The 16,444-nt window shown below is 30.4% G+C and overlaps 1 protein-coding gene across 1 annotated transcript in view; it reads right to left on the bottom strand.

The window, feature by feature from the left end:
• Positions 1–511: 511 nt before the first annotated feature.
• Positions 512–16,444, bottom strand: part of LOC118181464 (uncharacterized) — a 171,504-nt gene continuing 155,571 nt past the window's right edge. Inside the window, exons 10-12 of the mRNA XM_085820614.1 lie at positions 13,936–14,172; positions 9,699–9,791; positions 512–1,339 (exon numbers count right to left, since the gene is read on the bottom strand). Of these exons, the coding sequence (XP_085676740.1) occupies positions 1,317–1,339; positions 9,699–9,791; positions 13,936–14,172 (353 nt within the window). The 3' untranslated portion in view covers positions 512–1,316. The remainder of the gene's footprint in view (positions 1,340–9,698; positions 9,792–13,935; positions 14,173–16,444) is intronic.

Raw genomic sequence — 16,444 nt, 5'->3', positions numbered from 1 at the left:
ATTGGTATCAGTTATAAAAGTAAGTTTCTTCCAGTACTTCAGTAAATGTTGTTTGCGAAAAGTCAACGGAAGAATTTTTTAAAAATAAATCCATATCCTAAGGATTAATTGCATAAATTCTGAAAAATCTTCCCTACTTGTTAAAAGCAATTAATTTTGTAACTCTATTAAAGGTCATCAAATAAATTTAATCTAATTTATGTGAATAGCAGTAAATTAGCTAAAATTTTAATTAACAGATTGAATGAATTGACTTTTATGCCATTAAATAGAAAATGAACTAGTTACTTATTTATATTTAATCTTAAAAATTATGAACCTCGTGAATATAAAATAAGAGAAATTATTACGTTAGATAAAAAAAAAAAAAAAAAAATTCACATAGCTGTAAGCTTATAAAATTATTGGAAAAATGTAGAAATATTTTGTAAAATTAAATTTCAGGAAAATCCAAGAGCAGTTTCTTAAAACCATGTTTATATCAAATATATGATCATTTCAAAAGACTTAATTACATTACTGAAAAATCACTTTATTGCTGAAGGTATTTTACATTTTACAAGGTAAATTAATTCGTGGTAAAGTTTCATTAAACACTTTTGGCTGACAATGTATATGCACACTAATGAAATTATATTTCATGCATGGGATTCAGGAAAGAAATATGCAATTTTTGGTTTTCTACTTTTACTAGTCTTTCCTTCTCAAATGTTTAATCATTTTGCTTTACAACAGTTTATAATTGGTCACCTTTTATTATTCACAAGATAGTATCATTTAGATGGAATTATCAAAATACTCATGGTTGGTTAAAAAAATTTGAGTATAGTAATTTATTACTGAGAACATCCTATGCACTACTTTTTTCTGAATACAAAAATAAATATATAATACAATAATAAACACTTCATTTACAATCTGATAACTTTCAGTACACATAGTACTTAATTTGCTACAGACTATGTGCTTACAGATAAAATTTTGATCTGTGTTAGTGATTTCAATACATCACGAGTACAAATTTTTATTATTAAATATATTTTTAATTTTAATCATTATCAAGCACAAAATAGAGACAACTGAATATGAATATTGTACTTTTGATATTTGATGAAAATATAAGCTAATTTCCATTTTTTGATGCATATTCTTCCTTTCTCTTAAAAATTATAAATTCTATACAAAATTTCTTATCATTCTTTCTTGTAATGTAACATATGATAAAATGCTTTATGAAAGTTCTTGCAGCTTGCCACTTCTCCTTTACAAACTTCCGTTTTTATATTCATTTTACGTGTTACATCTTCAGGTAGTCATTATGGCTGACGATCTCCTCTACCTAAATTAATAAGAAACACAAGAAAAATTTATAAAAATCTCTCTCTTCATATCGTACATTATTAGGTAGTGCAGCAGGAAACAAAGTTAAATTAAAAATTAGAATTTATAATTGATATAATATTCATGTCGGGTACATAAGATAATGACTCTGAACTACCAGCAATGTAGCTATGTTTTTCAGCACCCGGAGACAGCTAAAGATTTCATGCCCTCCTGTTTGCAGAAAAAGAATAGAAAGCATTTCATTCAAGAGAACATTCATTCAGCAAGAACACAAAACATTTAATTCTAAAATTTTGTAACATCAATTTGCCCCCTCCTCCCATGATGTTGTGACCTTCCAGCTACACCACTGTGAAGTATTAAAAGATTGTGTCAGCATGCCTGTGACACATACATGAACAAGAAAAACTATTGAACAAGTTGGCACTGCCCTTGCAACAGAAAAACAAGGAGAATTTCAGTGAAATATGAAATTTTTGTTTAGCAAAGGAGTGAAACCTTCACAGGTTCATCATCAGATAAGAATTTAGTATGATGATGTCTGTATGCATCGTACAGAAGTGTATGAATGGACTGAGCAGATGAAGGCCAACGTCATCAGTATAGAAGATTCTCACTGCCTAGGTTCAGCAGTCATGGAAGACAACATTGTAGTGAGGATAAATGTTATATGGAAATACTGATGCATCTCAGCAAAGAAGGTGGCATTACTACTTAATCAGCCTGTTAGATCATTCGTGGTAAGATTAAGTTTCACAAATAGTGTAATGTGATATGAGAGTGTGCTGCAACCCTCCTGGCCGATAATAATCGGCCTCATGGTTAATGCAGCACACCCAACAGAGAGTGTGTATGGGCCTGATACCAGAAATGAAATATGCAAAATCTTTGACAGCTTCTTCCATTAATGTGAAGCTTTTCTCTAGCATATTTCTCTGGACATAATACTGCATACACTGCTGAGCGTAGCAAGTTTTGGTATGATGATTTGTTGTGCTCCTATCAAAAAAGAGTATTCCTCACTATATGTACTCACTTTATCAAGCAGTGGCCTATGAGGTTACTGAACTAGAGAGGGACTATAGTTAGCAGTGATACTGTAACTATTTCAGTGTTTGCAGCAAATATCCTATAAACAAAAAATTCCTGTTTTTCATTGAAAGTAACAAGATAATGTTAACCGCAAAAAGAATGTCTAATACCTGCAATTTTATCACGATTACAAATTGTCAAAAAAATTTGGAAGATTTATATGATAGTATTACAAGTGAAACGGTCATGATGTGAAGTAAAGGATATTTCTTACTAAAAGTACTTTGATTTGAGGAATATGTAATGATATTTTATCATTTGGCCATAAAAATAAGTCTGATTTCAAGAGATTATATCATGAAAATCAGGTCTCACCTCAAACATGATTTATTTTTTTAGCTATGTAAATAATTTCTCCTCAAGGTCCACTTACCAAATTAAAGTTTTTATTTGAACTTCAAAAAAAATATTGGTTTTGAGGTTTCAGACTATGCATTTCATCCTTCTCAAAAAGTGAAATGGTAGTTTTATGATGATTTTGAGTGGAACCTGAATCGCAATTTAAAAATTCTTATGGTAAAATGTTCGCTTCAAAATGAAATTATGAAAAAAAATCTATACTTCAGTAATAACCAGCAGTTCAATTCCTTTAAAACAACAGTAATTTCAGTCAAATGCTAGAGTTATTTATAAAATGGCACTTCATTTAATGAAAGCATTAAAAATAAAATAATGCCCTAGCTTTATTGCAATGCCAAAAGAAGCAGAATTGCTGTGTTTAAACCATGGGTGTCTAAAGTGGGGCCCAAACGCAAATTCTGAATATATTTAAATTTACACATTTTTATTTAAAAAATAGTGTGTTTGAATTTTTGTTGTTTTCAAAAATTAAAAAATGTTGATTCAAAAATGTTTGAATTTGATTCATATATAATCAATTCATTGGCATTTATTTTAAAATAAAAATTTAAATAAAAACATCTTAGTATGTCATGATGTATTAACTGCAAAGTGGTATTCAACTGAAAGAAAAATTTGAAAATGTTTCTTTACTGGAGTTTTATAAAGATTACCTACAATAAATATTCTTTTTTTCACAATAAGAATATTTATCGTTATAAATATTAATACAATAAATATTCTTTTTTTCACAACAATCATGCTTTATTAATGTCTTCAGCTTTTGGCAGTACCTATATTTGTGAACAATTATTTTAAAAAATGAAGCATGCAAAAAACACATGGAAAAAGGACAAAGATCATTGAAAAACATCTTGAAAATGCATTGAGAATTGCAACCTCATCTATTAAACCTGATACCGATTTGCTTGTTCAACAAAAAAAAAAAAAAAAAAAAAAAAAAATCCATCTCATTAATTTGAATTTTTTTCCATCTTTATGAAATCCAAACTAAATGAAACGAAACTTTTCCAAATTAATAATAAATATGTACCTATGCATATCTAATTCATATTAAAAAACTAATAATAAAAAGTAAGTTAATTTATTTTAATAAAACAACAGAGAACTAATTTTTATTTCAATTTGTTAAAAATATTGTATGTGTAGGCCTGCAAATTTTTTTTCTTTGAAATGAGATTCTGAAATTTTTTTCCTTAGCAATACAGCCCTCAAATGGCCATAGTTTAGGCACCCATGGTTTAAACATTACAAAAATAGTCAAATATTAAAAGCAATCACTTATAAAGTTCTAAAAACGTACGAAAAGTAACAGACATGTTAAATTTAACCAAAATTTTGGAAAAGAGGTCAAGTCATGAAAATAATTAAATGGAAGTAAGAAACTTGAAATTTCTATCTGTCAAACTGCTCAAAAATTGAAAATATCAAAATCTGCTGTTCAATGGATTAAGAAAAATTTCAATTAAAATCTTATACTAAAAATATGGCTCTAAAATAACAAAAAGGTTTTGAAATTTGAGCATGGCATTGCATGCCTTAAAATTCATAAGCAACTATTTCCATCCAGAATAAGGAAAAAGTTCACCATAGAATAATGAATACTTTTTATGTATTATCATTAAATATTAATTTAATCTCCCTTTCAGAATAAAACCTACAGAAATATTCAGAAGAAAAGTAATGATAGTGTTACGAAATGTACAGGCGCGGTGAGATAGCTTCCCCGCAAAGCAGTTTTGGGCGATAAATCGTCCGTTTGGCGACAAAATTGGCGATATACCACGGATGGTGGGAGAACCTTCTGGAACGAATTCTTACAGGTTTAGCCCAGAATGTTCCCGAACACAAGCCAAAAGCTATATAAACCCTGCTGGTCTGCAGTCAGTCAGAGTGTGTGTGCCTCGTAGAGTGTCTCATCTAGTATAACGCTTTGTAGGTATAACGCTGATTTTTGTTGTTTGACTTCTGAATTAGTGTCTCATCTAGTTAGTCCGTGCAGAGACGATCGAGTTGACAGCCGGCCTGCGAGTGCCGAGTGGGTTGTCAAGTTCACCAAAGGAGTCTCTTAGCGTATTGCGGTTAGTGCATCGTCAACAGAGCGTGTTGAGCTTCAGGAACGACTAAACTGAAGAGTCGGGAGCCGTGCTCTGTGTGTCATCGAGTGCATCGCGAATTGTAGCGTGGAGAGTCTCGAGAGTACGTGAAGTTGCGAGAACGACCGAGCAGAGTTGGGAGCTGTACTCTGATGCTTTGCAGTGAAGCTGCTTCCACCATGATAGCCTGATAACCAAAAGACTGTGTCGCTGATCGTGTCAGCGTGTTTATTAGCAGCTTCACTGCAAAGCATCAGAGTGCTTCCACCGTGATAGCCTGATAACAGGAAGGCTGCGTCGCTGATTGTGTCAGCGTGTTTATAGTAGTTCATTGACAACTGTAAAACGTGTTTTGGAGCTGTCCTGACAATATTGGTAAATAAAGTGTGTTTCGATACTTCATCAAATGTCGTCGTTATTCACTCAAAATCCATATGAACTTTGTACGAACGTGAAGGAAGAAAATAACGCAACAACTGGTGTCAGAAGAATAAAGAAAAACGTAACAACTGGTGTCAGAAGTGGGAATAAGTGGGAAGTAAATGCCAGTGACCTGCCTGCAGAGAAAGCCATGGCATAAGAAATGAAGACTTTGATGGATCTTTTAGCCAAGTTGAAAGCTGGACAGGAAGAGATAAAAGCTGGATGTGCTGAAATAAAAGCCGGATATGCTGAGATAAAAGCTGGACATAAAGAGATGACACCTGAGATCAATGGCGGACTGAAAGAGATGAAAGCCCGACTGGAAGATAAGCAAACCCAGCGGGAAGAAATAAATGTCGGCCAAGAAAAGGTGCGAGAGCAACTCCAACCACTGAAAGTGGAGCTTGCAGAAGAAACTGGAGCCATAAAAGAAGATGTGAAAATGACAGTAGTGGCATCTGAAGAATCAAAGAATGAAGAAAAGAAGGAAGAAATTAATGTAAAAACTGGTGTCAGAAGTGGGATTAAAAAAAAAAAAAAGTAACTCCGAAAGGTAGAAGAGAAGAAGATATTGGAGGCATAAAAGACGATCTAGAAAAGAAGGAAGTAGCTAATGAATTGTCTGAGAAAGGTCAAGAAATTAAGGATGAAACATCTAACGGAATTAAAGAAGAAGAAATAAAAGGCAGGAAAGAAGCTTTTGATTTTCAAGTGCCCGTTGCGGAAGAAAATGAAAATGCGACTGTCAAGTTCGTAGAAACTGATAGTGAAGTTATGAACTCACAGTTAGCGAGTATTGAACCATCTGAAAATGCATGTGATGCAGAGATGAGAGAAGTTGATGTGCAGCTTAAGCAGTGCGCTCGAGTACTGCAAGAAATTTCACCCACTTCGCAAACTGGGTATGCGTCTCATAGTGCAGATTTTGTAGACAAGGACTTGATTCTAAACCTGGATACTTCTGCTCATAAAGGATCGGAATCTATTCGCGACCCTGGTGCAAACATCGGAACTGGTTCCCAGGAAATGAAGGTGAATGGGCATGTACCAGTGGTTGAAAATACCAAGGTGAACTGTATACATGATGGAAATGAACTACAGAGTAATGAACAAACTGTTTCACATCTTCCTGTGGATGAAAAGTCTGAAAGGACTGAATCTTCATACTCTGATATGCAAAACAGAAATGCATCTGAGAACTGCAGTGGAAAAGTATTTGACCTGGGTATATTTTAATGAAAAGTCAGAGACTGAAATTAGACTTTAATTTGATTTTAGATTTAATTAGAAATTAGATTTTAAGATTTTAATAGAGACTTTAATTTGTACAATTTAAAATTGTTATGCATTTAAGTTGTGTATATAACTTGTACATACTGTAAATATCTGTTTCTTTAGTTATGTTATTTATTTATATATCTTGTTTGTTTCATTACATTTTGTTCGTATTGAATTAGGTTTCTGCCCAAGGGTTGTACAGCCCGGGACGTGCAGTCCTTGGGAAGGTGACAGTGTCACGAAATGTATAGGCGCAGTGAGATAGCTTCCCCGCAAAGCAGTTTTATGGTTGCCATAAAATAGCAAGGGAAGGCAGAGATGCCACATTTGGCGAGAAATTGTCCATTTGGCGACAAAATTGCCAATATACCATGGACAGTTGGAGAACCTTCTGGAATGAATTCTTACCGGTTTAGCCCAGAATGTTCCCAAACACAGGCCGAAAGCTATATAAACCCTGCTAGTCTGCAGTCAGAGTGTGTGTGTCTCGTAGAGTGTCTCATCTAGTTAGTCCATGCAGAGACGATCGAGTTAACAGCAGGCCAGCGAGTGCCGAGTGGGTCATCGGGTTCACCGAAGGAGTCTCTTAGCGTATTGCGTGGTTAGTGCATTGTCGAGAGAACATGTTGAGCTCCGGGAACGACTGAACCGAAAAGTCGGAAGCCATGCTCTATGTGTCATCGAGTGCGTCGAGAGTTGTAGCGTGGAGAGTCTCGAGAGTACCTGGAATTCTGAGAAAGACCGAGCAGAGTTGAGAGCTGTACTCTGGTGCTTTGCAATGAAGCTGTCTCCACGTGATAGCCTGATAACCGGAAGGCTGTGTCGCTGATTGTGTCAGCGTGTTTATAGTAGTTCATCGATGACTGTAGAAGTCAGAGACTGAAATTAGACTTTAATTTGAAATTAGATTTAATTAGAGATTAGATTTTAGATTTTAATTGAGACTTTAATTTGTATAATTTAAAATTGTTGCACATTTAAGTTGTGTATATAACTTGTACATAGTGTAAATATCTTTTTCTTTAGTTATGTTATTTATTTATATCTTATGTTTGTTTTGGAGCTGTCCTGACAATATTGGTAAATAAAGTGTGTTTCGATACTTCATCAAGTGTTGTTGTTATTCACTCAAAATCCATACGAACCCCGTACGAACGTGAAGGAAGAAAATAACACAACAACTGGTGTCAGAAGAATAAAGAAAAACATAACAATATGTTGTACCATAGGTTGAGAAAGCAAATGTTTCTTAACTCTCCTTTTTTTTTTTTTTTTTTTTTTTTTTCAGGAATCTGTAATTGATTCCATTTATGTAAACCAGTGTATTAAAAATTATTCTTTTCATTAAGTAAGAACATGAAAATTAAGATATTTTCTTTCGGCTGCAATTATCAGCCACTATACAACAGATGTGAACTATTTCAACAATTGGAAAATTGACTTTGTGTCTTAAATCAAATAGTGCTCTAATTGTTATAGTGGTTAGTGATACTGACTGCCATATCATCTAACCTAAATTCAAACTGAAGAAAAGGCATGGATGTTTATAAGTGTATTGTGTCTATGCAGCATATGGTTACTTAAAATACTGACAAGCCAAAAGTCTTTTCAAGTAGTTTGGTAGTAGAAGAAGAGGTTAAGAGACCCTTGATTACATTCCCATAAGTATTCTTCATCAAAATTTGCACAGCTGTATAATTAGCATGGTGGAACCATACCTGTGCAATCAATGGTGAAATCCTGGTGTCCAGCCCACTTCTTTCTGCCCTGCCCTTAATGTAACTGAAGCTATAAATCGAAAGGTTTTGAGGCTTTATGAAAAGTAAATACTCCAATGAAGGGGAAAAAAAAAGATCTAAAACTTGAATAAGTTTGAGAGAAGTGACTTTCAGTCATTAAAGCGAATCCTTAAAGGAACAGATCAAGTGTGCACAAAATGAATCAGAGCAAATATTTGCAAAATAGCCCAAATAGGAATTTATGTAGCAATTTAAATGTGCACACACAAATTGTCAGAAGCTTTAAAAGAGTATAAACAAAAACATTCTCTGATGCAAATGTTAATTTTATGAGAATTATAAATTTTAATTAGAAAATCACAAATTTGTTCCCATTCTTATCCAGAACAGCTTTTACCTATAAATAATTTTTGAAGTAACAAAATTACTAAAAGAAATAATTATACACTTTAATACATTTGAGGTTAAATACATGAATAGATGGACGGAATACTAAAAACAAGGACTTCTTTTTTAAATATCTTCAAAGGAATTTGAGTGAATAATTAGAAAAATGGAAGTAAAATTCTTTTCAAAATTTCCATCTATATTTGATTTAATTGTGTCCAGATTTTGTTTTTTATTAGTCACTGTAAAAGCCTTAAACAAGAATTCTCTATACTATAGTCTGTTACCTTAAAATAGGCACCTCAAGGCCACTGCCACCCCCACCTCCATTTGCAATAGCAACTCATGTCACTGTCGTCATGCCATTGGGTCGTCACACAGTATTTATTTTCTCCACATTATTTAAGAATGCAGTTGAAATTAGCCTTTGTTTGCATGCTTTCCTTAAATCAAAACATGCTAAATGGAAATGAATTGGGGGGGGGTGATTAAACAAGTCAACCTTTTCTGCAGCTGTTGTTCTCATGGTAATGAGTCAAATCAGGCAGCAGAAAATAACCATGAAATTCCTATTTTAAAAAACAGGCTTTTGTTTAAGTTGGCCCATTATGATGTCTCTACTTTTGATGCAAAGAAATAACTGTCTAGTTTTTTGTTTTTCTTTTCATAGCTTTACGTAAGTTTTCTGATCATGTATCTTCAGTAATCTCATAAAATCATCTTCAATTTTGCATTTAATCTATTTTCAAAATCCTTTACAAAGAAGCAAATTTAGATCATATTTTTCCAAGTCTCTCCCCCTCCCCATTATGAGTTATTTTACTATTCATACAAATTTTTAAATTAGCTTTCAGAGAAAATAATTTGCAGCCTTGAAATATGACCATAGGTATTTATACACAGAATCAAGCAATATATTATGAACAAAAATATCAGTTTGTGAAAAAGTTAACTTTTGTACATTTATCAAAGCACTTACTTTCACAAACACAAGTTGGACAATGTTCACCAGCTGGAATCAATATACGGCAAGTAGAATTTTCACATATAGGTGTTGGACAGCCATCTGGAACTATAAAATTGTTTCTATTTTATATACATGAAGTATTCATGCCAAGTATTACATTTATTAACTATCAGTTATACTAATTAGTCAATTAATTAATATACCTGTTATTAGTTAAAAATTATGAAAATATTTATAAAAATTATCTTAGTATAATATAAGCCACATGTATTAGATGTACTATAATTTACATTAATTACATATTTTGTTAAAAATTAAATAAAATATATTAATAAGAAGTACATGCATTGCTTTAAAATTTCTCAATCAAACCTTATGTGTCATGGAATGATAGTTTTTGCCAAGAAAGGTGGATAAATAATGTCTCTCTCAGTACAGTAATGTAATGAATGACACATGGAAAATTGAATGAGCCAGGAGCCTTAAGACCAGGAGTGCCTAGACTTCAGGTTAGTAAGTACCTTAAAATTCAAAAGTATTCAAAAACCATAAATGGATTTTCTCAATGCTACAACCAAATTTTTTTAATGATTTAAAAGTATAAAAATAATTTGCAAATAGAGAGAATCGTTTTAAGGTCACTAACAAGGATTTTGTATTTTTTTAATGAATGTAATTATTTATGTACATAAATATATATTAGTTATTGCCACTGCTCTGCACAACTTAATCGGCCATTTTAGTACTTCAAAAAATTAACATAATGTTGAAAAAAAAACTTGAATACTTTTAACATTAGAATTTAAAAAGTTAAGAAACTGTTAAAAAGCCTTTGGCTAAGAACACAGTTCATACATTCACATAATTAATCTCAATGAAAAAATATTTTTGAAAAGTAAAAATAAAACAATGATGTAGTTCATTAATTATTTTCAGATTTAGATGTCACCGGGAGAATTGGAATGGGTTAATCTGAAAATTAATCCCTCAACTATAAATTCTAAAAAACATTTTTGTCTTCCCTAATTAATCAGAAGTAACTGACTTCATTTAATTATGTGTACTTCTGAAAATTAAGGATTCCACCCCTACATTTGAAGAAACAAAAATATCTTCACTTTATAAAATTCACCTCAAATTTTGTCTTATAAATATATATATATATATATATATATATATCTGTCTTTGCTGTTTCCTTACTACTATCCTAATAGCCAGTGCCTTTCTACAAATATCACAGAGTGTCACATAAATATATTTTTTTCTTTTTGCTTGCTACTTTATTAACATATGCTGCATATTTTGAAAGTGTTTTGAAATTATTTATAAAATGAAATTACCAATTTTTGATATCACAGATAGATATATCCCACTTTTGATTGATATATCTGAAAAATGTGATATACTGCAGTAAAAGCACAGTATCACTACTCAGATTAATTATATTAAAATTAATTAAATCTATTCCTCATTACAGTATGACTTGCACCGACTCACGAGTTGCAGTTTGACCATGCCTGTTCTAAACATTTCTATTGCAATTAAGATAAAAATTCATATGCTTATACTCAATATGCAATTTAGATACTGTTAAAATGGACTGATGATATTTCTATTCATGCATAAAATATCTGCATCCAGTATACAGCAAAAGTATTTCATTCTAAAAGTATATTAACAAAATACTCAAATGCTTACTTTTTGCATATTTAAGCTTTTAATTTTACCTGCATAACTCAAAAAGAGAAGAAATTTGCGATACCTTTCACTGAGCATTTATATGATAACTACAAAAGTTGATTATTAATGGAGAGCACAACTGTAAAAATGCATCAAATAGTTATACAAATTAAACATTAAAAAAACGGAATTTTTCTATGAATAATCATTATTATATAATGAGAATTTAACAACAGAATTAGCATATTAAATACCAGTAGCTATAAAAATTCTTAAGATGCACATTATAGCTAAATTTAACATTCATTGTATTTAATTTACATATTATTACAAATTTCTCCCACAAATTAAAATTTAATTTCCTAAAACAAGTACAGTGAACTTAATTCTTATTAACTAATTACCACAGATATGAAACTTTCATTTTTTCCCCACAGCACAGCCAATATTAGACAATAAATATTTTTAACTAATGTATGTATTAAGAAGGCTGTATGCATTAAGTAAAATAAACACTATGTCAATATGTGATCTTACACATATCAGATTACTTTTTACACATGTTAGATTACTTGTTATAGAGTCAGATTATAATAAGCACGATTTACACTGAAAATTGTTTGTTTAATGAAAAGTTACCTTTCTAACTAAACTGCACAAAAGACAAAACTACAACATTTACAAGTAGCTATGAACTGTAATTTTAACAAATGGTAAGTGGAAGCATTTATTTCAATAATAAAATGAGATTATATTACAATTTGTTAATTAAAAGGTAAACCAAGTTGCAAAAAATGGGCATGTTTAATTATTGTTGTATGAGAAAATATATAAATTAAACTCAACTTATTTGATCATCAGGATAATTGCCCACATTAGATTTTTTAATAATATGTAAGAAGCTAATAAGAGAGCACCAATAATAAAAAACATTTCACAGATTTGTAAAAAAATAAAAAATAAATAAGAGCCAAAATAAATAAATAATTAAAGTTTAGCATTTTGAAAAACTGCCCCCTCCCATTTTTTTCAAAATATTCCATCTTAAAAAGCATGCTGTATTACAACTCAAATAAAAGCAATTTCAAAGTGTACTGTAAATTGTAAACACAAAAGGGAAAAAAAAAAAAACTTTCAAGCATTAAGAAAGCAAACTTAGAAGGTCAATAGATTAAAACTTGCAATCTGCTTTTTAGTGTTTCCACAAAGTTGGTTAATCAACATCCTAAGATTTCTGCTCTTATTTCTGAAATTTGGTGTATTTAATGAATATTTTCTATTATTATAGAAATGATTACGATTTATCACAATTTTGAATAAATTGGTGTATGAAGTATAGAATAATTCTTTGAAATACAGATCAGCTATAATGCTCAAATCAGTAGCAGCAGATTGGATACTTTGACAAAAAGTATTTGTCAGTAACATCTTTCTTGTTATTGACCAGACACGTTCTGATATATGTATTTCCATATTTCTTCTTATACACATGAGAATTCCTTATAAAGTATGAATAATAATTGTTTCTGATACAGTTGATGCTTCATATAAGAGGCCATAGTGTTAAGGTTTAAATTCAAGAAATTTTCTGTTTTCAAACAAATATCCAAAATGGCATTTTGTGCTCCTTGAGTGTAATTTAAGATTTACTATTGTTTTACCTTCAAAAATAACATATATTGTCTTAACAAAACATACAATGCAGCACATGAGCCTTTACCCTTCTGAAAAGGGCTGTCATGTAAATAAAAGTTCATCTCTGCTAACGCTATTTATTGCACATTTCATATTATTAAACAATTTTTTTTTCACTGCAGAAGCAATGCTCATGCTCCCGCAGTTTGCTTCACAAAAATTCTTATGCAATAAATTCTTGTTTTGCTTCCAAACATTGTATTTAATACACCACATGACAATAACTATTTAATAACAATATCCTGCATATATTTTGAGAAAGCAACTGAATTAAAATTTACGTTTCCTTAATTTTGTTTAATTACAATATTTATTTTATATGTGCATGTGCCATTATTTTGCATAATTACATATTTTACACTGCATACATGATACAATATGAAATATATTTCATATGATCTATTTTGAAAATGCTACACAGCAATCGATTTACTATAAAAATGTTTATTTTTCCTACTCTATAAAAAAATCAATATCAAAAGCACACTACAAAGTTTGACAGAAATGTTGCAATATTCAACACAAAGAAAAGAAAAAAATATATCTGTAGAAGTCAGTTTCAGTAGTGATTAGTTAGTACCTCTCTTCCACAAAGAGAGCTCCAAAAGTATTTAAAATTAGGTAATGAAGTATTGCTAGATAGGATATTCATATCCTTATAGAAATGCTTCAGAAGATCTAGGAGAAGAAAAAGATTAAAACAATTGATCAAGTGACACACAAAAAGAATAAGGAAAGAAAATAGCCAATTTTGAATTTTTATTTATTTATTTTTAATATAATACCTAAAAGGAAGTGAAATTTCTAAATAAAAAACCTGAAGAAATTTTAAGAATTAATAAAAATATTTTGTTCCATTTCCATTTTATCTTACCTAATTCACTTGAAATTGGTTCAGTACTATGACCTAAAATGTTATCTGTATTTTCATTTTTTTTGCTTTTTTGGAAGCTTTGTAATTCAGCATCATATTCATCCTGATCTTCAGAAAATGGCTCACGTTCTAATTCAGTATCAGAATTAAGCTCTTGTTGTTGTTGTTGTTGATTTAAAACTGATTGGTCCTGTTCTTGCCTTACCATCCTTTGAAAATGACCTGAAGAATGATTATCTGAAAGTAAAGTTATTTATGTTAGTTACTCAAGTTAGCCATACTGTCATTCCAAAGTATTTTTAAATAAAACAGACTTAATAATAAATTAATTAAATTACATCCACAATACTGGAAAAACTGAAAGCTTCAGAAATGCTTTATAACATTTTCTTATTGAAAACTAAGTTCAAGATTAGATATGTTTCCAAAAACTGGAAGTCTTTTCAGCAACAGAAAATTAAACAGATCCTTTTCTTTATATTGTAGCAATATTGCCTTGAAAGCATTCAATAACATTAAATTACTGTTTTTGAGTTCAGTGATTCCACCTTCTGGAATATAAAAATTTTGCATGTTTGGTTTTAATAAACTAGAAAGAAAGATTGTAAAATATTGTGATACCCCATGCCTTCTAAGCTATTCTAGAGTTTTTGGAATAGATAGAAAAAAAATTTATGAAAATTTATCTTCTCTAATCTCACATGCCATTAGCAATTATACTAATACATTATTAAAATATAATTTAATGTTTTAAAATAGCAGAGAACTAACATTAAAAAATAACAAAAACTTTATATATGATATACTACATGTAAAATTATTAAGAACTCGCTCCTATATGTGTGGTTGCCATACGTCCCATACATAAGAAGTTACATTGTAATTCACTACTCAGTCTTGTATAACTATTGTCATGTTTTCTTCCTAAACTTTACCTGAGATAACTAGGGAGCAACAGCAATGCAACTTTTGAAAACCTTATTGATTGAATCCTTTAATAAAACTCTATTTTGGCAAAACTGGCATTCTGTTTGATCAGTTTATTTCTAAAAGTTTATTCCGAGAAAGCAATACCAATCAAAACTGTGTAGCATTTACAAAATTGAGTATGGATGAGAAATGGCCAAAGTGTTTTATAGATAAAAAGTATTTTCATCAGAACTTTATAGCTATGTGAATATGTATTTGCCATTCCAGTCCACAATGCACTTGGGGAGAGAATATTTTCTCTAATACAAACTCAATGGTTGAACGAAAGAAATAAGTTGTTAGGGGAAGCAGCTAAAGCAATTTTGATTTGTTATTATAATTTTAAAATGATTTGCACTCAGTTTTATAATTATATGAAAAAAGAAAAGGCTAGAATTAAGAAAGCAAAACAACTTACAATATGACTGGGCTGGCTTAGTTTTTCATCTTTTTTAATATTTTATCTGTTCATTCTATTGGTTTGCTTAAACTTTATCAACTTTTTATAAGAGTAAAATAAATCAATACCTGTCCACTTTTTTCATTTTTTTTAGTACCTAAACATCTTGCATAAGTGTTTGACAATTATAGAAACCCTACCTATAGGACAATTATACATTCTTTCAAATCCCTTTTGAAGGAAATTCATTATTCTTTTATGGTCAAATTGCTTTTCTAAAATACTGGGAACATTTTAAGTTATCTTACATTATAAAAATATATACCATAAATGTTTAATGAAGAATATAAATATTCATTAATGTATAGGTTGAGCTATGATAATTGAGATGATTCATTAGTATTACACCTAACATTATTACACACACACCTGCCATTGCGTTTTAATTCAATAAAATATAGCAAAACGGTCATATTCATTGCACTGGTTACAGATTATGAAGCAATCATACCACACTTCTTTTTTATCAATTCATTTTATATTTGTAAATAAAAAATTTAGTATATGACACTGCATATACAGTTTTCAGTATTCACACAGTATTCAAAGGTTTTTCAGTATGTACCGAGGAAGTTTATGCATTTTTAGAATGGTTTTAATAAAGAATTTTTAAAAACAGATGTTTTGAATAAAAATTTCTGGCAACAGCTATTATTTGAAATAAGATATATTGCTTGCTATTTTTAAATTTACTCTTCTTTCAAAGATGCTTCATTCAAAATGCTGCGTGTAAAAAATCTGTGGATTGAATTATATGTTTTTGCATTTTCTGAAGAGAAACACTTTTATTCCATAATCCATAATTGTTACAAAATGCATGGTATTAAAATTTTCAAGTGCAAAATAAGCAGCATTATTCATCAATATGGGGTAAACCATGAATCGTTATTCTACAAGGAAAGAAGACTCCAAATAAATACCTGAAAAAATACATATTGTGGTAAGTTATTAGTAATAAGAGAAAATCCGCCTAAGTAGAAATCAATTACAATATCTTTAAATACATCTGTAGCAACAATAAATAAAATAATAAACCAAGAATTACACCTTAAAAAGGCTAAGAAACATTAAGGGTTTTAT

This window comes from Stegodyphus dumicola, chromosome 7 (assembly GCF_044657685.1).
Source record: "Stegodyphus dumicola isolate Sdum_Otavi_A_Nest chromosome 7, ASM4465768v1".
Classification (NCBI taxonomy): domain Eukaryota; kingdom Metazoa; phylum Arthropoda; class Arachnida; order Araneae; family Eresidae; genus Stegodyphus; species Stegodyphus dumicola.
Note: the sequence above shows the minus strand (reverse complement) of the source record. Positions and strands in the feature narration are given on the sequence as shown.